This window comes from Salvelinus sp. IW2-2015, linkage group LG8 (genome assembly GCF_002910315.2).
Source record: "Salvelinus sp. IW2-2015 linkage group LG8, ASM291031v2, whole genome shotgun sequence".
Lineage (NCBI taxonomy): Eukaryota > Metazoa > Chordata > Actinopteri > Salmoniformes > Salmonidae > Salvelinus > Salvelinus sp. IW2-2015.
In genome coordinates, this window is record NC_036848.1 from 33,915,224 (window position 1) to 33,939,201 (window position 23,978).

General features: G+C 42.8%; 1 protein-coding gene across 1 annotated transcript in view; it reads right to left on the bottom strand.

Annotated features, from left to right (window-relative positions):
• The window catches only part of pcdh15b (protocadherin-related 15b), a 185,485-nt gene that overhangs the window by 116,518 nt on the left and 44,989 nt on the right, over positions 1-23,978 (bottom strand). Inside the window, exons 5-9 of the mRNA XM_070444889.1 lie at positions 20,958-21,118; positions 20,274-20,429; positions 14,507-14,626; positions 14,104-14,214; positions 562-732 (exon numbers count right to left, since the gene is read on the bottom strand). Of these exons, the coding sequence (XP_070300990.1) occupies positions 562-732; positions 14,104-14,214; positions 14,507-14,626; positions 20,274-20,429; positions 20,958-21,118 (719 nt within the window). The remainder of the gene's footprint in view (positions 1-561; positions 733-14,103; positions 14,215-14,506; positions 14,627-20,273; positions 20,430-20,957; positions 21,119-23,978) is intronic.

The window sequence follows — 23,978 nt, forward strand, 5'->3', positions numbered from 1 at the left end:
GTTGGGGAAGTTCTGTTGGATGGGGGTCAAAGGAGAAATGTTTGTCTTGTTCGGTCCTGTCACTTGTTTCTTTGTCCATGTGTACCTGTCTTACCAATAACAATAAAAAAGATGGGATCACGAAAAATACAAAAACAATAGCACACCAGTGGACGCTAATGTTCATAGTCATTCTCATCATTTGCTCTTGCATCATCATGATGATTATCCATGAACAACACATGAAATATATCACTGCCCATAAATCTAGCATAAATCTAGCGCTATCATAAATCGAATAGCCCTGCGTATTCAAAGCCATAATCTTGGAAATTAGCTTAAAAGCAGAGGAAATCACACTGAGCCTCGTGTTTAATATTAATATGAGCGCACCCATGCTMCTGACATAAATGGCTCCTGAGGCTGACATGCAAACAGAGGCCCAGAGAAGCCAAGCTGTCTCTCAGCTACCTCTCTCCCCAGCGCTGAGAGGAGTGAGCTGACTCTCAAGCAGCCCTGTTTGAATAGAGGGACATGTCAAATGTTTCTACTCAGCAGGGGTTCTAGAGCTGTAAGACTTACTGGGTCAGTGAGCTCCAGGATGTGGGCCCGGTAGGTGAGGGGGCTGCAGTCACGCGTGTTGTCGACCAGGGAACAGGGCAGGAACATAGGCCCCAGGTCATCCCCATCCAACACGTCTACGGTCAGGGTGGTGGTGGCGGTGCGTCGTTCGTTGGGGTACGGGGCGCGGTCCTACAGGGGGAGATTATTATTTACAAAATTGTATTTATCCTTTATTTAACCACATTGAGATTGAAATCCATTTTCCAAGCCCTGGTCCAGAAAGCTGCATACATATAGTTTCACATGAAACACAACCAGGAGTGTAGTGCCGCTGGACCGCGAGTGCCGAGGAGCGGCTCACRTTTTTCAATTTGAGAATGCACGGAGCTGGTAAAACTATTTCTGAAAATGTATTTAGATACATTTGAAATAAATTATATTTATTTACCACTAAAATTCCATGAAAAACAATAGGTTGACAAACCAAATAAATATGTACAGCAGCCTAGAGATGGGTAAATTAAGATTTCTTCCCTGTCTTCTTCCTGGCAGTGGTGAGAATGATGAAGAACTATAGGCGTGCATGCACTGAAGAGGCCATTCGGAGGCTTGACCACTTTGGCCAATCAGAACGTTGAATAAAAATCWAAATTCACTGMGTGTCTGCCTTGACGTTCAWAAAACTCCATGGACCCTCTCTTGCGAAGTGGAACCCAGAACGATATGTGCCCACTTAGTTATGGCAACATTGTTCCGRCGAGGACACCCAAACCAGAGTGGCCACCGCAAAGCCCAGGAGCCTGCCCCTCTCTGGAAGTTGCTGTAGCCCTGCTTGGGATATTCAGCRTACACTGGCTATTTGTTGAGACACAGGGCCTGTTTTAGCTTGGTATGTCGGGGTGAGCAATTGGAAATGTGAATTGGGGGAAGTTGGAAGTAATAATGCATTTAGGTTATAGTTTATTGAGATGCATAAATACAKCACATCAAAAGCTTGATTTTATGGCTGTTTTAAAATTAATTTCCTKCAATTCTATGCAGTAATTATTTATGTTCACTACTTGGTCAATTGATTTGATAGCATGTTTAATCTATGCAAATAAATTATATGAATTGATAGTTCACCTTTTATTCTGTAATAGGGTATATTGTAGCCATGTGTCAAGCTAATCAAATCAAAGTATATTTATGATACAGCGTGTAAGCTACACAATACAATGAAATGCCTACTTGCAAATAAACCTCTCCTAGCAATCTATATGTATTTGTATTTATATTAGGCTATAGTCTACAAATGGCTATACCACAGTCTTAGGCGTATTAGGCTATCCTTCAGCACCACAAGTTGGTTCAACATCTTTAAKATCATTCCGCGATCCTGGCGCTGTCCTTTCAGCACCACGAAGGGCGCTTCAATCGCTTGAAATGACATCTCATCCATACTGATCACTTATTATTACAAATAGAAGATTATCACTTCTCACAATGGTGTTTGTTTAGTAAAGTTAGATCAAACCTGAATCAAATGTCTCACAAGATCACATAATGATGAATTAGCATTTAACATAACAGAACCAAATATAATTGCATAGTAGGCCTATAACGTTACTGTCACACCAAAAACACCTCATTGCTAATGAGATTTTAAGATGGTTAGCTGAAGTTGAAAGGTCACATTTTTTTCCTCATGTGCCAAAACTGTGTGTGCCACTAGGCAGAGTATATGGTTTGATTGAAACGAAATACAAGAAAGGCTAATAGTTTGTCACTCAAGACAATCTAAATATTCCCATGAAATTCCCATTATCATTCACGATTGACAGTGATGGCCTATTGTCAAATTAGGTAGCCTATASCTAACTTGGTGTTTGAGGGTATTACAAATTAAAAAATGTATGGAGACAATATCTGTAGGCATAGGCAGACATTGCAATTGGAGGATGCATTTTATGCATATTTTATATTCTATAATTGACTGATCTAAAAGAATAGCACTACACCACTCGACACAACACAACATAATACAACTATGAATGGAAGTTAAAACAGTGCAAAGTGCATCAGAGAACTTAGATAGCACGCTTTTAAACCTGATCTTTTATGGTCAACAGCCCTCCTATCTGGGATGTAAAATCATCAATGAGAATAAAATGATCTTGTTTTAAGTCCTTTTGCGAAGTGTTCCTAGATGGGGCAGCAATCCTTAAAGCCCTCTTACCAAACTCTGTTCTTGTGTTCGGAAGAGTTCTGTGATCTCAGAGGGTAATGTCCATGACTCTGTAGGGTGAGTAAAGTGCTTAAATATATTGGCAGRTGCCCTAAAATTGACTTATAGACAAACATGTAGGCCTACTGTACCAATGAGCCTGTCGCCTTACAGTTAAGGATGGCCATCCTGCTAACTGATATAAGGTACAGTGATGTGTAAGAGCTTTTGGGTTGGTTACAAATCTTAAAGCAGTGTGGTAAAGTATATCTAGTGTGTGCAGGTAAGACCCCAGGGCATTCGTGTACAGAATATCACCACAGTCCAACAACGGCAAAAAGAGTTGCTGCAACAAGGTCTTTTCTAGCTTGAAATGAAAAACAAGACTTGTTTCTAAAGAAAAATGGCAGCTTTAAGTTTAGGCTTTTTAGTGAGCTGTTGAACGTGGAGCTTAAAAAGACAGCGTTTCATCGATGTGAAATCCCAAGTATTTGTATGATGACGCCACATCTATTGGCATGTTTTGCAAAGGGACTCTCTGAGGCAGAGTAGAGGATTGCTTTCTTGTTCTTGAGAATACCATTAGTTTGGTTTTCTGTGAATTTATGACCAATTTGAGCTGAAAGAGGTTATGTTGGACAACATTAAACGCTTTCTGCAATTTGAGAAATGCCACATCTAGTGTGGGAGCCGTGCTATAGATGATGGTTTCATTTGCATATAGATGACAGGGGTGGATATTATTAACTGAGAATTTAAAGCAGGGTAGGCAACTAGATTCAGCCACGGGATGATTTTTGTCGGAGCAGATGGTTGGAGGGGCGGATCATAATTATAATAATTTGTACGCTGCAAATTGACCACAACTAAGCCTAAAAAGAGATTGTATTTGAAAATAACAATAATTTCACATTGATACACATATCTATTATTTTATTTGTGGGAATACTTGAGATCAGATTTCCTAAATGAAACACATTTTTTCGCTGAATTCCTGGTGATTTAACAATTACTATTATTATATATATCTTTTTACAAAAATCTTAAGGGGGCCAAAATAAATCACTCGCGMGCCAGTTTTGGATGTTGCCGACCAATGATTTAAAGTATATTTTTGTCTGTCTACCTTTCTTCCGCAGCTGGGTTGTTCCACAAGTGCCTGTTGCATCCCTTTGATATTTTAAGTACAAATTGTGCATTTTAAAAGCCTGCTATATCAGATGAAGTGCCCTTTAATATAGACCACATGGAAAATTCTATAAATGAGATTTTTCATAGCAATAAAGCTCAACATTTTGACATGTTCCTCTGTGCATCCTCTGTGACTTCTAAGAAGATTTGAACCCATTACCACAACATTTCTCCAAGTTTTCACCATCATTGTAAAGACCAAGATAMTTATTTTGTTACTTTTACAAAGTCCTTTCTGAAGATTATTATTTATTTAATGTGATTAGAGATTCATTTTAAGGTCAACCCTGGTACCTGAGCTGAATTCCATTTTAATATGGTGAAACCTTTTTTAAATAATACTTTTTTGAAAGAAATATTGAACATCTAATAGTCAAATCATAGGTGAGCTGTTTCTACTCCTTTTAGCCTTTTTCTGGTGGAAAACTGAGCGGGTCGGCATAACACGTCAACAATGTTACCCATACTGTAGCTAGACAGGCTAGAAATGTTTTAGAAATACATGGAAAGGGGATTTATGGCTTATTTACGCTGAAAACGTCCACCCTGTTACAGTCAACCCTGTTACTTTATTTGGCACATAATAGGCATTTACTATAGTCATTTTGTTTTTACTTAATAATCTCCTGAGATGYGAAAACATGTTTTCTATTAAATTGAACATGTGRTCTTTATGACTGAATGTTAAAATTAGAGGAAATAAATATAATCATAAAAATAAAATAATTGAATTGCTAGTGGCCAATCCTCAAAAAGGGTTTTKGTTTTTGAGATACCCCTACCCGAGGTAAAACAAAACCACAACCATGTTTTTCACATCTCTAATATCTCCCATTCATGAAATGGATGATTGTGTAAAAATATTTTACTGCAAAAGTGGTTAAATTGATCGATATTGTGACACCCCGTAAATTCAAACAGTGCAGAATAATGTCTGGCTGGAGGGGGGAGTGYCCACAWAAACTCATGTAACACAAAATTTCAAGCTCTGACATTGCTCAAATGAAGTAGTGAGTTGTCTTCACTACATACAAAAACAAACAGCATTAGGATATCTTAATYCATCTTGAAAATATAGACCTGTAAACACTGAGATAGAATAGGCAGAAATATRAACTATGAATATTTATGARGAATGCTTTTTTGTTGTGGCTATTGTAATCTAATCGGCTCTGGGCTGAGACCGCGAAAACTGTAATTTATTGTCAATCGAAAGGTACCTCTGTGGATTGGATGTTCAGCCTCTTGCAATTACGTTAGGGGGCCAAATCCATTATGGCGTCCAGAATCCAATATGGCTGCCACAATACCATTAAATGGTGTTTTCATCACCTGTACATGTTTTAGATCTTTTAGATGTGTGTACTGTACTTACTTACTGTACTATTGTAGTGTAATTCAACCCTGGTTGGGAATCCAATAGGCCTGCCATAATTACACTCAAATAGCTTTGTCTGGATATAAAAAAGGAAGCAGTCTTCTTGGCATGGCAACACCAAGTATTCCAAGTCACAAGCCTCTGGGGATCAATGAGGCAACTCGGAGGCTCCAACGAAAGAAAAGAGAACCCTGGGCATCCTCTCTCTCTCTCTCTCTCTCTCTCTCTCTCTCTCTCTCTCTCTCTCTCTCTCTCGAGCTCTCGAGCTCTACAACTTGCTGTATACCAACTGTGGGTCAACGTGTGCTTCCAGGAATGGGCTCTTAAATCACTTTAAGTAATCTTATCATTTAGAAGTAAGCTTTGATTCATTGCTAGTCCAATACGTCTGACTGAATCGAACATGACCTTCCGCTGGCTCACTGCATTTATGATGCGCATTGGGATGTTCCGGTGCACTCCTATGCTCTTTGGGTTGAGCGGGCATATTTATTTTTCCCAAAAGGTTTGTCCACCCTCCTGGCCGTCTGCTTGGAGTTGCCGTATATGTTGACTTGGTGATATTATGGATGCAACCACAGATGATGACAAGCGCATTAGGCAGGTGTTCACTACAATGAATCAACACAATGTGAAACTCAGTGAAAATAAATGCCATCAACTTAGTGGGCCTTGACATCATAGGAATTGCGCCTATCCAATGTCAATGCCATCTTGAATCTCCCAGTCTGCCCTGGAGTTGCCGTACATGTTGACTTCGTGACATTGGGATGCAACCACATAAGGCAGCTGTTCACCACATTGAACCAACACACCTCTCCAATGTCAATGCCCTCCTGAATCTCCCAGAACTATCCTCGATAGGCCCACTCCACCAGCAGTCCCCCCTCTGGCAGTTAATAAAGACAGAGACACCATGCAACTGGACTGCCACATGTCAGGAGGCCATTCAACAGCCAAAATGCCATCTGGAAAGTGCTGATGTGCATTGCCCTCATATGCACCTATTTTGCTACCACCCAGGGCTGGCCAGCCCATGAACTGGACTCGCATGTGAAGAATGAGCTCTCATGCTGTGGTGACTAATGCATTGGCGTGGGAAACTGTTCAGTAATCCCAACATATAAGGGCATAATGCCATCTATGGCAAACAAGAGGTCTTTAGGATGGACAAACTTAAATAAAGATGCTGTAAATGATTGTGTATGGTGGCTGGGGATTGACTGTGAGATAGTGATCTCTGCTTGATCAGTTCCACCACCTCTGCAACCCCTTACCTTTCCATCAAAGCCCAGGGATAATCTTCAAATGTATATGTGTGTGGAGCTGTGCTACGTCCCTCATAACCAACGGTTCACAGTCACAGTCTATGACCTACACTCTAAGTAACCTCTAGGTAACCTGATATCACGCTCAAAAGGTTCTGTCACTCTTCATTTTTATTTAACCTTTATTTAACTAGGTAAGTCAGTTAGGAACAAATTCTTATTTACAATGACGGCCTACCAGAAGGCAAAAGGACTCCTGTGGGGACGGGGGCTTGGATTAAAAATAAAATATAAAATATAGGACAAAACACGCATCACAACAAGAGAGACACCACAACACTACATAAAGAGAGACCTAAGACGACAACATAACATGGCAACAACACATAAAAACACAGCATGGTAGCAACTAAGGTTGCACATTTTGGGGAATATTCAGAGGTGGAAACTTTCTGTGGGAATTAACGGGAATATATGGGAATTAACGGGAATATATGGGAATTAATGGAAATATATGCAAATTAATATTAATACCATTGTAGATGTAGATGGTAGATGTAGATGTTTTTTGCATTGGATATATTTACCATATCATATGGAGACAGAAACATAAACCTTTTGCCTTATCATAAGTAGACATAATTGCAAATGATTAAGTCCTTCCKAWAGAAAAAATAAAATTGTTACGAATTGAACTTTAATTAAATGAGTTGACTCTTCACATGGGATGATTTCACTGAACAACAAAAGAAAGGGAATATTGAATGATCCCCAATGATCCATCGCATCTCCCAAAAACGTTTTCAACATATATCTGTAAAATGATAGTCTAGAAACTAAGGCTTTGGTTGTCTTCCTCTCAGGGTTCCATGTCTTCTCTCTGGACCTCCTCAATGTCCACCTCTTGAACATCAGACTCTGAGGCCTCATCTTCACTGTCACTATCCAACCTTGTTGAGGATGGCTTGTTMCCAGGCTCAAAAAGCCTCAAATTTGCCCGGATGGCCACCAATTGTTCAACCCTTGTATTGGTCAGCTTGTTGCGTGCTTTGGTGTGTGTGTTCCCAAACAAGGACCAGTTGCACTCTGAGGAGGCTGATGTTGGTGGGATTTGGAGGATGACGGAGGCAACAGAGGAAAGAGCCTCAGATCCACAAAGTCCCTTCCAGTAGGTGGCTGATGAGATATGTTGGCACGACTGCCATATTGCATCTCCATCCCAAAGCCCTTGCTTGGAAGTGTACTTCGCCAGACTGCCAAGAACCTTGCCCTCATCCAGGCCAAGGTYGCGAGAKACGGTAGTGATYACACCATAGGCCTTGRTGATCTCTGCACCAGACAGGATGCTCTTGRCAGCATACTTGGGGTCCAACATGTACGCTGCGGTGTGTATGGGCTTCAGGCAGAAGTCTTCACGCTTTTTGATGCATTTCAGAACTGCAGTTTCCTCTGCTTGGAGCAACAGTGAAGTGGGCAGGGCAGTACTGATTTATTCTCTTACATCTGCAAGCAGAGTCTGAACATCAGACAGAATGGCAATTGTCTCCCTCAATCTGTGCAATGGCTACTGCTATAGGTTTCAGGAGTTTCAGGCTGCTTACCACTTTCTCCCAAAACATATCATCCAAGAGGATCCTCTTGATGGGGCTGTCAATATCAGCAGCCCCATCAAGTGATATGGCCATTTCTTGGAGACTCCTTCCCCTCCAGGAGACTGTCAAACATGATGACAACACCACCCCAACGGGTGTTGCTGGGCAGCTTCAATGTGGTGCTCTTGTTATACGCTATAACTTGATGACCCTTCACATACCTAACCATTTCCTTGGCTCTCTTGTAGAGTGTATCCATTGTTTTCAGTGCCATGATGTCCTTGAGAAACAGATTCAATGCATGAGCAGCACAGCCAATGGGTGTGATGTGAGGGTAGGACTCCTGCACTTTAGACCAAGCGACATTCATGTTCGCAGCATTMTCTGTCACCAGTGCAAATACCTTCTGTGGTCCAAGGTCATTGATGAGTGCCTTCAGCTCATCTGCAATGTAGAGGCCGGTGTGTCTGTTGTCCCTTGTGTCTGTGCTCTTGTAGAATACTGGTTGAGGGGTGGCGATGATGTAGTTAATTATTCCTTGCCCATGAACATTCAACCACCCATCAGAGATGATTGCAATACAGTCTGCTTTCTCTATAATTTGCTTGACCTTCACTTGAACTCTGCATCCAGCAATTAGTAGATGAAGCATGTCTGGTTGGAGGGGTGTATGCTGGGTGAAGGACATTCAGAAATCTCTTCCAATATACATTGCCTGTGAGCATGAGAGTTGAACCAGTTGCATACACAGCTCGAGCAAGACATTCATCAGCATTTATCTGACTACGTTCCTCCACTGAGTCAAAAAAACTTCTGATTCCAAGAGGACCATGAGCTGTTGCTATGGATAAGGTGTTAGAGTCATCATTTTCACCTCGAATAGAAGTAGAGAGACTTTTGTCAGAGGTTGCTTGTTGTGAGTGCTGASGGAACTTTATGCACTTGGCCAGATGATTCTGCATCTTTGTTGCATTCTTCACATATGATTTGGCACAGTATTTGCAAATGTACACAGCTTTTCCTTCTACTTTAGCTGCAGTGAAATGTCTCCACACATCAGATAGTGCCCGTGGCATTTTCCTGTAAAGATTAGAAAAAAATTAGTAAAAAAACAACAAATACAATTCCATGTACAGATAAATAGTTAAGCAGTTAGATTAAACAACTCCTTTGTAAGATAAATYTTTCAAAATGAAACATGTATGGAAATAGGTGAATTAACACTCCTCATTTAGCAGGCTCAAGCAAGCTAAAACCCACATGGTAGCAAAAACTAACTKMCAGAAATTGTTCACAAGTTAGCAATGACTTAAAACACACTTTGATGTAGGCWACTATTTACTAGTTAACAAAAAATCATGTATGTCATATACAATATATTCACCCCACCCAGTATGGTAATCAAAACTTACCAGAAAGCATGTATTCCTTGGCTCAGACAGTGTAGTAGTGTGGGCTCAATAGCATCTCATTAGTGTGCAAGATCTTGAGAATCAGCTGTACATGTGATGGAAGAGTGCACTGCACATGTGATGGAAGAATGCACTGTGCATGCAGAGGGTTTCAATTCCATTGAATTATGGATAGTTTAACCAAAATATGCCACAAGACCTAGATTTGCCTTATGCGTATCCAAAAAAAGGTTCACTGTTATAAGCTAACTTTTTTATGAATTTAAGCAAAATTCCCCAAATTCCCGGGCTTAACGTCACATGGAAAATTTCTGGAAAATGTCCAGAAATGTTCCAGAAGGTTTTCAACCCTTTGTAACCCTAGTAGCAACACAACATGACAACAACATGGTAGCAACACAACATGGTAGCAGCACAAAACATGGTACAAACATTAWTGGGCATACTGTAGACAACAGCACAGCGGGCAAGAAGGTAGAGACAACAATGCATCACACGAAGCAGCCACAACTGTCAGAAAGAGTGTCCATGATTGAGTCTTTGAATGAAGAGATGGAGACAAACCGGTCCAGTTTGAGTGTTTTTTTCAGTCGCTAGCTGCAGCCAACTGAAAAGAGGAACGACCCAGGGATGTGTGTGCTTTGGGGACCTTTAACAGAATCTTACTGGCAGAACGGGTGTTGTATGTGGAGGATGAGGGCTGCAGTAGATACCTCAGATAGGGGGGAGTGAGGCCTAAGAGAGTTTTATAAATAAGCATCAACCAGTGGGTCTTGCAACGGGTACATAGAGATGACCAGTTTACAGAGGAGCATAGTGATAGTGATCTGTCCTATAAGGAGCAYATCTGATGGCCGAATGGTAAAGAATATCTAGCCGTTCGAGAGCGTAATCACAGCCAACTAGCCATAGTAAATATCGGCCAAATAAATCTCTCTACCTGACTTCCAAAGGAATATAAAGGAATATGCCACATTCAGGTCTYTTTGTGACATCAATCTCACACTCTRCTTCACAACCAGACAACTAACCATTCCACTACTGGAGTATCCCCTGCATCAATTAGGCTGAGATAACATTCCAGTTAGTCAATGGTTCTCGTTGGCATGCAGACTGCATGTGCTGAGTGCCTCGACCCAACTGTTGTATACATGGAAACTGTATACCCTGACAGTCAAACAGGAAGGATACTTACTGCCCTTGTCTCTGCAGCATTCCTAGAATGACCAGTTAGCTGTGTAACCTGGTCAGGCCGCAGAACTAAAACCAATACTGGCTACTTTATGTCCTCACCCTGTTAGGACACACTCATGTTCTGGTCACCTCAGACTCTTTGAATCAACCTTGCACACTTCGTTTCATTGGGCTAAATAGGGATACGGTTAAAGCCCTGCATATACGCTACTAGAGTGGCTGACTGTTGTAGAACAGGTTGCTTTCCTGTAACTTGGTTACACTACTGTGTGCTTGTGTCGTGAAAAACATCAACACACATTTAAAAGCTAGTTGGCTTCYGCTATTCAAAACAGAGGCATGGCAGTGRCACTCATAGTTATACCAAGAGCTGTATGAAACTGTTTTAACACTAGAACCGCTAAAGCAGTTATTTTTGACCACTCATGATTTATTTATTCTKAAACAGAACTGGAGTTATAACCAGTTTTAGGAGTGCATGTCATTTTTTGCTGGTTTTCCCATGTTGCCCCTAACTTCTCCCGAGAGTAGGGCCTGCTCCGCTCCTTCTGCCGATAGTTGATAATCCCTCTGATAATTACCTTCGAAACTGAACCTAAACTTTACCGATTTCACACATGTAACAACAGATMAAATAAAAGTAAAGTATGATGGGGAGAAAGGGGGAGAATGGGTGAGTTGATGCGAGAGGGGAAGCGAACGATACATAATTATGTAAACCACCAATTGTGAATGAAGAACAGGGCGGACCATTCTATTGTATTCATCTATTGTAATTATCACCTCAAAACAGCGCACCCTACACCAGTCCACTGAATCCAAGCAGTCTTATCAGTCTACTCAGGCCTAGTTGGAGTAGGCTACAGAGTAAGAGCGTGTGTAATTGTACATGCGGAACGGCTTTCAATATCTGGGAAAAGATCCGGGCAGCAGGTGAGAGAGAGTCAGAATGTGGTGATGAGGATTGTGGAACGTTAAGTTGGCAAGGGGAGAAATGTCACCATGTAACATTTCATCACTTTACTGTCATTGGTGAACATGTTGCTTGCAAAGAAAACAAGTCTGGCCGGCGGCATGAACAAAATGAGACGGGAGCTCCCTCCCTCTGCACAAAATAAGGCACCTGCACAGCCATTGTACTCCACAACGGTGCTGAAGAATGATAAGACAACAGGACACAATAAAGAGAGAACCGGAGACTATTACGCACTACAACCAAACAAAGGTATGTCAAAGTGTGTCAAACCAGTGAAAGTTACAAAAATTGGGGCAACTGTTGGGACAAGGGATAACAGCTAAATGAAACCCAACTGACGCACAAAAGCACCAGATAACTGTAATTGACCATTTTTGACTGCTGTCATATTGACACGTATTACTTATATTCATTATAATGCCATACTTGTTTTTGTGCTGAGATTCACTATTTACCAAGGCCATTATAAAATGTTTAGCCTACTGATGTTTCCATCATTTGACCGTGCGTCTTGGTGGTTGGGGTATTTTATTTGTATTTTATTTTAAAGAAGCTGTTACCGTCTTCCAACACATATGCTTTCTGTTTCATAGTTGTAACAAAAGCACTCCACAAATAAAATTGAACACTTGAATTTGTGTGTTTATTAAACAAAAATGTTTGTACAGTAACAAACTAATGAAAATGCTAATGTGTTATTTTAAGTATTCTAATGTTACCCAAGGCCTTCATAAACACAACCAAACAATTATTTTGCGATAGAATAAATGAAATGTGTTAATTACACTGTTAGAATGTTTCAGTCAGAGGCCCAGCAGCTCTAGTGTTCAAGACAGAATAACACAATACAAAATAAACCAGGGCAATTTATATGCAGGCAAAGGTGTTTGAGTGTAATTATGTTGTCCATATTGGATTCATAATCAAATGTATTTACACCGACACAGTCTTTCATCATTTGGTTCTTTAAGTCATTATGTTTCCACCAGTGGAGGCTGCTGAGGGGAGACCGGCTAATAATAATGGCCGGAACAGGGCAAATTGAATGGCATCAAACACATGGTTTCCATGTGCTTGATGCAATTCAATTTCCCCCTGTTCCGGCCATTACCATGAACCCATCCTCCCCAATTAAGGTGCCACCAACCTCCTGTGGTTTCCACATAGAACCTTCACCCTTCAGGAGTCCTCTTTCCTTAGTGTGTATGTATTTTTGTCAGGCAGGATCATATAGCGCTGCGTGAGAGACCATTTGACTTGTAAAGTTGTCTATTAACCAGCTACCAAAAAGTAAAGCTTACATTCATCAGAAATATTCATAATTGGCATTTCCGCCGATACTATCTCAGTGTTTACAGGTCTATATTTCCAAGATTACGATATCCTTATGCTGTTTGTTTGTGTATGTAGTGTAGACAACGGACTACTTGCATTCCACATTTTAGCAATGTCAGTGCTTGCAATATTAGGTTACATGAGGTTATGCAACTCATCCACCCTCCAGCCAGACATTATGCTGCACTTTTCGAGTTTAGAGTCACAATATCTATCAATTTAACCACTTTTGCAGTAAAAATATTTTTTACACAACCATCCATTTCATAAATGGGATACATTAGAGAGGAGAAAAAAACATGCTTGTGTTTTGTTCTACCTCGGGTAGGAGTACCTAAAAAATGCGTAGGCCTGGCCACTCGCCTAAAAGGCACCTAATTGGTGGAACAACGCGATTCTATCTTAAGTGCAACATCCTTTCTGTATTTTCCAAAAGATTAAAGTTTTCAAAAACATTCTGCATTGCATTCATTTCAGTCTGGATAAGCACTTGCATTGAACATATATGCCACATCGGTTCAAGTATCTGTTCATTCACATGTTCTAGTATCAAAAGACATTGAAAAACATTTCGGTACAATTCTGGTAATGAATGACACCTTTGGTGAATGTTCCATTCCAGAGTAATACCTTGACTGAGGCATAACTGAATGGATTATTCTGTACTCTCTTTACCATTCTTGCCTTGTACATCTATAGTATGTCCCTCTTTTCAAAAGAACATCCAACAGTCATTTAACACACACAAAAATATGATTTTGCATTTACGAAGTGGTATAAAGTTTCACTTCAAGTTTTTCTTAGTGCTACAGCCTGCCCTATTCAAAAAAACACATTGTACAGTCCTGTACCCATGTACAGTATGCTCCAGTGTTTGGTTTGTCCATCGCTTACCCTAGACAGACAGGCCCTGGCCAAAAGTAGTGTACTATARAGGGAATAGGGTGCCATTCCAGACACGACCACAGACTTTGATGACTAGATTGCCATGCAGACAGACAGACTTACATTAGCCTGGATGACGACCAGGTAGCGGGTGATCTCCTCGTAYTTGAGCCTCTCCCTCAGGACCATTGAGCCAGAAAGGGTGAGCGGGATGTCAAACGTCCTGTTGGACATCTGCGACACAAAGAGACACAGTACCCTGGGTTAAGAGTGCACTCCACTCAGAAAAGCTCCCCCTTGCCTCATTCATTGTCTGCCAGTGCGAGTGCAGAGATCTCTGGTGTAGAGATTGCCTCAACAGGACATTTATGGCCTTGTGACCCCTACCTAGTGATATGAGTAATACGGTAATAATCGAATATCTCTAGCAATCTTTTTAGGCTGTGCAGTGTGATTGCCATCAGTCGTGGGTTTAAAGAGAATCAGATTGGATGGGTCAGTCAGTAAGTATTGAGATGTAACATACCGGGTCATTTGGGTTGTACTGGATGATGTATTCGATCTGTCCGTTTGGGCCGTCATCAATGTCCAGGGCTCCATTATTCCCAGTGAAGCCGGAGAAGATGGTGGTGCCAATTGGGGTCAACTGTGAGACATTATTACATCGTTATGACAATACTAACGATCCAAACTATAAAAAGAAGTCTCCACGCACTTGAATCAGATGTAAGTGTCAGTTTTCCTGTGCTAAGCATTCGGTCGACAACAACCTTCATCACAACACTAACGATCCAGCCATTCTGAGTGAAACATACAGTGAAGGCTAAACCAACATTAGGGCTGGGAATTGCCAGGGACCTTACTATACTATATTATCACGAGACTTAGGTGCCCATACGACTATTAAGATTCTCACGATTCTAGATGTTTTGTGATTCGATACTGCAATTCTATTGCGATTTGARATTCCTGACATATTTCTCACTATACCGTACGTCTGCTGCAGAGAGACAAGAGAGAGCATGAGAAAATGAGTTTTGACCAGTCATGGAAACAAAAGTGCTGAAAACAATATTGGATCACTATTTTAAAAGAAGATGGAGAACAAGCTATAGGATGAAAAATACTGCAGTTTTGGTGCAGGTACAGTCYACAATAGCGCTAGCTAACGCTACCTAGCAACAAAAAAAGTAGCTATATAATATCYTCAAAAATAACATTGCGATATGSAACTGTATCAATTTTTCCCGCGTCACTAACCAACATGCTGTTGATTTGTTTACAGACAAGCATATTGCAGTGAAAACAGGATTAGTTAGGTTTGAAGTGACTGGTTGCGCAACAACATAATCCCAGTTGGATTCTGAGGTGGCTAGCTCAGCCAATCACCAACAAAGCCTTGCTCTTGGTCTTCTGAGAGGGGTGAGTGATTCACAGCACTAGAATGCTTCCTTTCAGCTGTCATACCTGAATCCCACAGTGGACCGCTATCAGATGTGAGAAGAGAAGGTAATAGTTTAGTGCCTGTTGGCAGCACCAAGGAAACCTGGGTATTTTAGCTCCTGAAATGCTACTCTGCTGCTCTTGTATCTGACTTTTCAGGAACATGAACACACAAAAGATGTCAGATACAAGAGGAAGAGAGGAGAGAGTTCAGAGAAACACTACTGACATCAGCTATGGTTTGACTGGTACTGTAAAAATGTTTTCACTGAACCGAATAGGGAAAAACCTAATGGAAACCCACAGCAGGGACCCCAAATGTAATTTCTAAAGAGGTGCTGTAATGAAAAGTAGAGGCACGATTCCATGTTTCCCATTCGCAAAAATTGAAATCTCCTCTGTCGTCTTCGGCAGAATAGGGACAGCCATACACCCCATCCATTCTGCAATTTTGTAAACCGCAGAAATACATAAGCATGCATTATTTAGGAGCTAACATTATTTAGGACAGACACCACGATGAATCGTGGTGCCTGTCCTCATTGGGATGCAAGGCTCTCCCAGCGCCAACCAGTCACAGACACACCTCTGGGAGCACATCACTCCTCCACGTCCCTTAGTCTGCACATCAGCGCCTCGGTGATAAACATTGCGTAACGGACTGTATGCATGAAGGCCGCCGTAATGAATGAATTAATCTAGTCTAAAGAAGTGTACAGTGCCTTTAATAACCAAGGGGTTACTGCATGTCTTAGTAGTGTATTTATTGGGATACACAAGGAGAGGCCAAAAGATTCTCCCCATATGAGATAACAAGGTGTTGAAAGGTTAAGTCGTATCTAGAGCTGTCTAACGACTAATTGCCTGATTAACAAGTGTGAGTGATTCAGCCTTGACTATAACTCTTGATGCCAGTCTCAGGTGAAGGTGTAGTTAATGGAATTTCGAAACAGGGTCAAGGTCTCACAAGAGCATACAGCTAGCAAGCATGATTGCCATTCACTAACTCCTCCATCCTCCGGGCTTGCAACTTCAGCGAAAAGTTGGAAAGCATGCAAATAAGGCTCTCCAGATACTATATGGCACACAGTACTGTCATGCCAAGTATGTCCACGTGTGCAGTCAAGATCTCACATTAGCAGATGTCTTCATCTCCACAACATACTTCCTTCAACCGTGAATACCTCTAACTGTTGTTATATTGCTCTCCGCTTCGACGGCCCTGTAGCTCTCCACTATATGGGCTTAAAAAGTTGACTGATGGACGGGAAACTCTGTATTCTATTGGACCCCTATCTCCGTGTCAGTTGAACATTTCAGTCACACTTTGTTTGGATAGTCCGGTTTTTCCCATCTGTAGTTGCTCTACAGGTCAACTATCTGTCGATAAGCAACTATTTGGGTTGCGGTTAGGTTTAGGGTTGGGGTTAGGGTTTGTGTTTGGTTTTGGGGTTAGGTTTGGGTTTAGGGTTGCGGTTGGTTTTAGGGTTACGGTTACAGTTGAACATTTCAGTCACACTTTGTTTGGATAGTCCGGTTTTTCCCATCTGTAGTTGCTCTACAGGTCAACTATCTGTCGATAAGCAACTATTTGGGTTGCGGTTAGGTTTAGAATAAGGGTTAGGGTAAGAGTTAAGTTTAGGGTAAGGGTTACATTTAGGGTTAGGATGAGGGTTAAGGTTAGAGCTAGAGCTAGGGTTAGTAGATCGTTTAAATGTTGCTGATAGTCTGTAGAGCATCTACAGATGAACGATCCAAATAAAACCAACATTTCAAACTGTGTGAAAACAAATCTATTGAGCAGAATAATGAAAGCAACCATTTCCAATAGTTTGAGAACAGAAGCTTCTGCAGGGGCTGTCTTCTCTGTCTGCTACTCTGAAAGGCTGCTCGCTAATGAGCTCAATCTAACACAGAAACACTCATGGGACCCTTTTTCTATTAGGGAAAAGCGGCAAAATCACCATGTAGCTACTTTGTCCCCTGGTGGGACACCTCAGTGGGACACAAGCCGCTCTGGGGCCCTCTATGCCCAGAGCCCATGGAGAATGTACTGTTAAACCACATAGACCCATGGAYGTCCAACTGTTAAACCACCGAGACCATGGAGGTCCAACTGTTAAACCACATAGAGACCCGTGGAGGTCCCACTGCTAAACCATAGAGACCCATGGAGGTCCCACTGCTAAACCACAGAGACCCATGGAGGTCCAACTGTTAAACTACATAGAGACCCATGGAGGTCCCACTGTTAAACTACATAGAGACCCATGGAGGTCCCACTGTTAAACTACATAGAGACCATGAGGTCCACTGTTAAAACACATAGAAAGCCCACTGGATGTCCCACTGCTAAACCACAGAGACCCATGGAGGTCCCACTGCTAAACCACAGAGACCCATGGAGTCCACTGTTAGCTACTCCAGAGACCCATGGAGGTCCCACTGCTAAACCACAGAGACCCATGGAGGTCCCACTGTTAAACACAGAGACCCATGGAGGTCCCACTGTTAAACCACAAGAGACCACCTGGAGGTCCCACTGTTAAACACAGAGACCCATGGAGGTCCCACTGTTAAACCACAGAGACCCTGAGGTCCCACTATTAACACAGAGGACCATGGTGTCCCACTGCTAAACACAGAGACCCATGAAGGTCTCCACTGTTAAAAACCAAGAGACCCATGGAGGTCCCACTGTTAAACCACATAGAGACCCATGAGGTCCCACTGCTAAACCACAGAGACCCATGGAGGTCCACTGCTAAAACAGAGACCCATGGAGGTCCCACTGCTAAACCACAGAGACCATGGAGAGTCCACTGTAAACCACAGAGACCCATGGAGGTCCACTGTTAAACATACTAGAGACCCATGGAGGTCCCACTGTTAAACTACATAGAGACCCATGGAGATCCCACTGTTAAACTACATAGAGACCCATGGAGATCCACTGTTAAACCACATAGAGACCCATGGAGATCTCCCTGCTAAACCACAGAGACCCATGGAGGTCCCACTGCTAAACCACAGAGACCCATGGGGTCCCACTGTTAAACACATAGAGACCCATGAGGTCCCACTGCTAAACCACAAGAGACCCATGGAGGTCCACTGTTAAACCACAGGACCATGGAGGTCCCACTGTAAACCACAAGAGACCCATGGAGGTCCCACTGTTAAACCACAGAGACCCATGGAGGTCCACTGTTAAACCACAGAGACCCATGGGTCCCACTGTTAACACAGAGACACCCATGGCCCAGGTCCCACTGTTAAACCACAGAGACCCATGGATGTCCCACTGCTAAACCACAGAGACCCATGAGGTCCCATGTTAAACCACAGAGACCCATGGAGGTCCCACTGTTAAACCACATAGAGACCCATGGAGGTCCCACTGCGTAAACCCACAGAGACCCATGGAGGTCCCACTGCTATAACCACAGAGACCCATGGAGGCTCCACTGTTAAACCACAGAGACCCATGAGGTCCCACTGTTAAACCACATAGAGACCCATGGAGGTCCCACTGTTAAACACAGAGAGACCCATGGAGGTCCCACTTAAACCACAGAGACCCATGGAGGTCCCACTGTTAAACCACAGAGACCATGGAGGTCCCACTGTTAAACCACAGAGACCCATGGAGGTCCACGTTGAAACCACATAGAGACCCATGGAGGTCACTCTTAACTACAGACCCATGGAGGTCCCATGTTAAACCACTAGAGACCCATGAGGTCGGTCCCACGTTTAAACCAGAGACCCATGGAGGTCCCACTGGCTAACACCACTTAAGAAACCCATGAGGTACCCACTGTTAAATCACAGAGACCCATGGAGGTCCCACTGCTAAACCACAGAGACCCATGGAGGTCCCACTGTTAAACACATAGAGACCCATGGAGGTCCCACTGTTAAACCACAGAGACCCATGGAGTCCCACTGTTAAACCACAGAGACCCAGGTAGGTCCCACTGCTTAACCACAGAGAACCCATGGAGATCCCACTCTTAAACCACATAAAGACCCATGGAGGTCCACTGTTAAACCACAAGAGACCATGGAGGTCCCACTGCTAAACCACATAGAGACCCATGAGGTCCCACTGTTAAACCACATAGAGACCCGGATAGGAGGTCCCACTGTTAAACCACATAGAGACCCATGGAGGTCCCACTGTTAAACCACAGAGACCATGGAGGTCCCACTGCTAAACCACATAGAGACCCATGGAGGTCCCAATGTTAACCACGCAGAGGCTCATGGAGGTCCCATGTTAAACCACATAGAGACCCATGGGAGGTCCCACTGTTAAACCACATTGAGAGGCCCAAATGGAGGTCCCACTGTTAAACCACAGAGACCCATGGAGGTCCCACTGTTAAACCACAGAGACCCATGGAGGTCCCACTGCTAAACCACATAAAGACCCATGGAGGTCCCACTGTTGGGCCATCAATGTTAAACCACACAAAAAATCTCCAGAATAAAGGTCTCCAGAATAAAATGTGGGAAGATTCTACAGTAGCTATAGTTACAGTAATTTTAATGACCACAGTCTTAGTCTCTTCAACAGTCAAAAAAGCTCCATGGGAATAAATGAAATTAGATTTGAAGTTATTACCGTACCTACCAGWCCACAGTCACTGAGCAATGGCTAATATTTCACATTTTTACAGCCTTTCCCAAATTGTATGGCCCTATTCAGGTTAAACGGACTGAAATATTCAATACTAAGTAAATGAGATACTGCTCAATGGTGGCCTGTGACCTCGGAGCGGGAGTCAGACACATCGTCTTGGACTGCAATAAAAGATTTAACTAGCTTGTCCCGGGGGTCTCACCTCGTTTATGGCGACATAGTAGCGAGGCTTCTGGAACTGGGGCGCGTTGTCATTGCGATCCCTCACAACGATGCGCACCTCGTGTCGAATGATGCTCCCGACCAGCTCGTTGGTGCACTGGACCTGGACCACGATGGAATGGATGTAGGAGGGGGGCTAGAGGGGGGAAAAAAATAAGCATCGTTTCAGAAGGAACCAAGGACAGCAGGGGACAGAGAGTCATTCGTCTCTTTTCAACTGGTTCACACGGAACAACATGACTGGGATTGATGTGTAGAACATGTAAAGAAAGTTATGCTTCAGATCAGACGTATGCTTTGCTCTTCGATCATTTTCATCTCTGCTATTATCATCAACTACTCTAACACCGGTACATAACATATACCATTTAGCCAACGTTTCTATCCGGCGCACTGTTCAAAGTGCACAGTTCAGTGCATGTGCAGTACTTTTCTTTCAAGAATGGATAGGTTTGTTGCTTACACACTGTACATGTTTAATAGGAGAATGTAAAGAAACACAACGTGGCTACAGTATGCTGTGAAGCTTATTTTACCTCAGGATGTATTTGAAGGGAATGTAAATGTGTAGCTAACTTGCAGTAAACAGTTTTTTTTCTTTAGAGTAACCCAAACCCCGCAGCAAACATATGAATAGTCAGTCATAGCGTGTTTGAATGCTTACATCTCGGTCGAGGGCCCTGCCGGTGCTGTTCAGGTAGAGCCTCTGTCTGACCGGGTCCAGTATTACCCAATGGTTGTAGTTGTCTCGGAGGGAGAGAGAGATGGTTCTGCCTGGGTCTTCCGCTCGGCCTTGGATTTGCATATTCTCAACCAAAAGCGTTCCTTATGAGACAAAAGAAAAGTGGTTGATTTGAAATGCAGCCAGGAGTTGATTGACAGAGCTGTGATAAATATACCTGCTGAGAGCAGGTTTTCCCTAGGCAGCATTCCCTTGTGTTGTTAATCTCACTCTTCTCGAGTGCTCTTTTACGAGCTATTGTTACGATCTTTCAGAAAAGCAGGAGTAGAGAGCAGTGTGCCCAGGAAAACAAAGCCTCACACTCATAGAACTTATTTTCTGACAATGAAAACATCTTCTTATAGAAAAACCTCAACAACTGCTTGACTGAAATGTTTTCAAATCAAAGGAGACCATTTGAATGATACAAAACGTCTGAAAATATGTCTTAAACTATTGGTTTATAAAAACCAGGGAGGCGGCCAAGCTAAAATTACATTTGAGCTCTTGACCACCTTGTCTGAAACATGCTGCTTTCCCACACACACTTTGCTGCTGCAGTCCAGATAAGGACTAAGTGCCTGTCTGGTACCAAGCTTTGATGAAGCCCAAGCCTGAAGGTACTGCAGTCCATGTACATTCATTCTAATTCAGATAAGCACTGGCCAGTTCAGCCCTGATAATTACACAGTACCTGGATACATTAACATTTTTACATTTGAGCCATTTAGCAAACACTCTTATCCAGAGCGAGTTACAGGAGAAATTAGGGTTAAGTGCCTTAAGGGCACCAGCAAATTTTTAACCTAGTCAGCTCGGTGGATTCAAACTAGCGACCTTCCGGTTACTGGCCCAACGCTCTTAACCACAAGGCTACACACACACACACACACACCAGACCTTTTCTGACATCAACTGTTGTGCAGTTGGAAAGGCAATCAAACTTCAAACCCATGTCTAGCCTACATCCAGTATGCAGCTAGGCCCGAGGGAAGTCAGGGGAAGGGCAGACAGGCCCACGTGTCTCTTTCTCCTTTGCTAGCCAGGTCATGGCTGGTCCAGCCTGCTGTGATGCGTCTCACACTAACGCTGGAGACAGTTGGAGCCCACTCACTGATACAGAACCAGTCAAAAGTTTGGACACACCTACTGATTCATGGTTTTTTTCTTTATTTTTACTATTTTCTACATTGTAGAATAATAGTGAAGACATCAAAACTATGAAATGGAATCATGTAGTAAGCAAAAAAGTGTTAAACAAATCAAAATATATTTTATATTTGAGATACTTCAAAGTAGCCACCCTTTGCCTTGATGACAGCTTTGCACACTCTTGGCATTTTCTCAACCAGCTTCATGAGTAATGATTTTCCAACAGTCTTAAAGGAGTTCCCACATATGCTAAGCACTTGTTGGCTGCTTCCAACTCATCCCAAATCATTTCAATTGGGTTGAGGTTGGGTGATTGTGGAGGCCAGGTCATCTGATGCAGAACTCCATCACTCTCCTTCTTGGTCTTGGTGTTTCGGGTCATTGTCCTGTTGAAAAACAAATGATAGTCCCACTAACCGCAAACCAGATGGGATGGCGTATCGCTGTAGAATGCTGTGGTAGCCATGCTGGTTAAGTGTGCTTTGAATTCTAAATAAATTACTGACAGTGTCACCAGCAAAGCACCCCCACACCTCCTCCTCCATGCTTCACGGTGGGAACCACACATGCAGAGATCATCCATTCACCTACTCTGCATCTCACAAAGACACGGCGGTTGGAACCAAAAATTGCAAATTTGGACTAATCAGATCAAAGAACAGATTTCACAGGTCTAATGTCCAATGTGCTTCATGGCCCAAGCAAGTCTTTTTATTGGTGTCCTTTAGTAGTGGTTTCTTTGCGGTCACAACTTGCAGACTTGTTTACGTGCTGCTGTGCGTTTTGTTGCCAACCTTACTTTGCTACCTCACAACTTTATGGTTTTTAACTTTATTCTTTTTAATTACCGTTTATATTTTTTGCTTTTCCCCTCACTCAACTTTTTTTCATTAAACTTTTTCACTCCGGACATTTTATCTGGACATGGTTCGTCAGGACTTCCAACAGCCGAAGCTAAGTAGTAACATTAACATGATGCCTTCTAATTGCAGTCGCTGTACTCATAAACAGCCGGACACTTCTCAAGGCTCTAAGAGGAAACTGCTGAGAAAGATGCTCAACCGTGTCGCCATTCAGCCGACAGAAACCTACCGGTTCCCATTAAGACAATAGTCGGGGTCAGAGGCGACCTTCTCTGTCTCTACCCTCCGTACATGGTCTGAGACAGCCGAAGCTCCCACTTAGCTCTGCCAAATTGAAAACCTAGTACCAACCCATTACCGCAGTATAGACTAAAACGAATCATCACTGATCGTACACTGTATTCCAGGGGCAGGGCTAACGACGTAAGGCAATCTGAAGATGGTGCTGGTAAGTAAAAACTGGCGGTGTAAGAGATAAGAGATAGGTTATCCACGTCGCACACAAGATGTAGGATGAACAAGTCAAGGTCACAAGCGCAACATAGCTTCAGCGTGTAAATCAGCTAGAAGATGTGTCGGCATTTGAGTAATGTCTCTGGCGCCCTCCAGTTAGGGAGTGATGACTCTACAGCAGATCCACAATCAATCGCTGGTGAAACTGTTTCTGCCCTCCCAAAATAAGTAGATAATGGCCCATCTTCTGGACTACCCCAACGGACCAAGCCTGTCCGCGAGAGTGACGGACCATCCTAGCTGGAGGGTGCTCCATTTATCTACCAACATAGACAGGGCTCTAACCCCAGCTCCACAAGAATAGGGTGCAGCAGAGCAGCAGCTGTTAGCCAGCTGCCAGCAGTGGAATCTGCCACTAGCACAGTCAGTGTAGTCAGCTCAGCTACACCCATTGAGACCGGTCTGTGCCTCGACCCAGTTGGGCAAAACTAACATC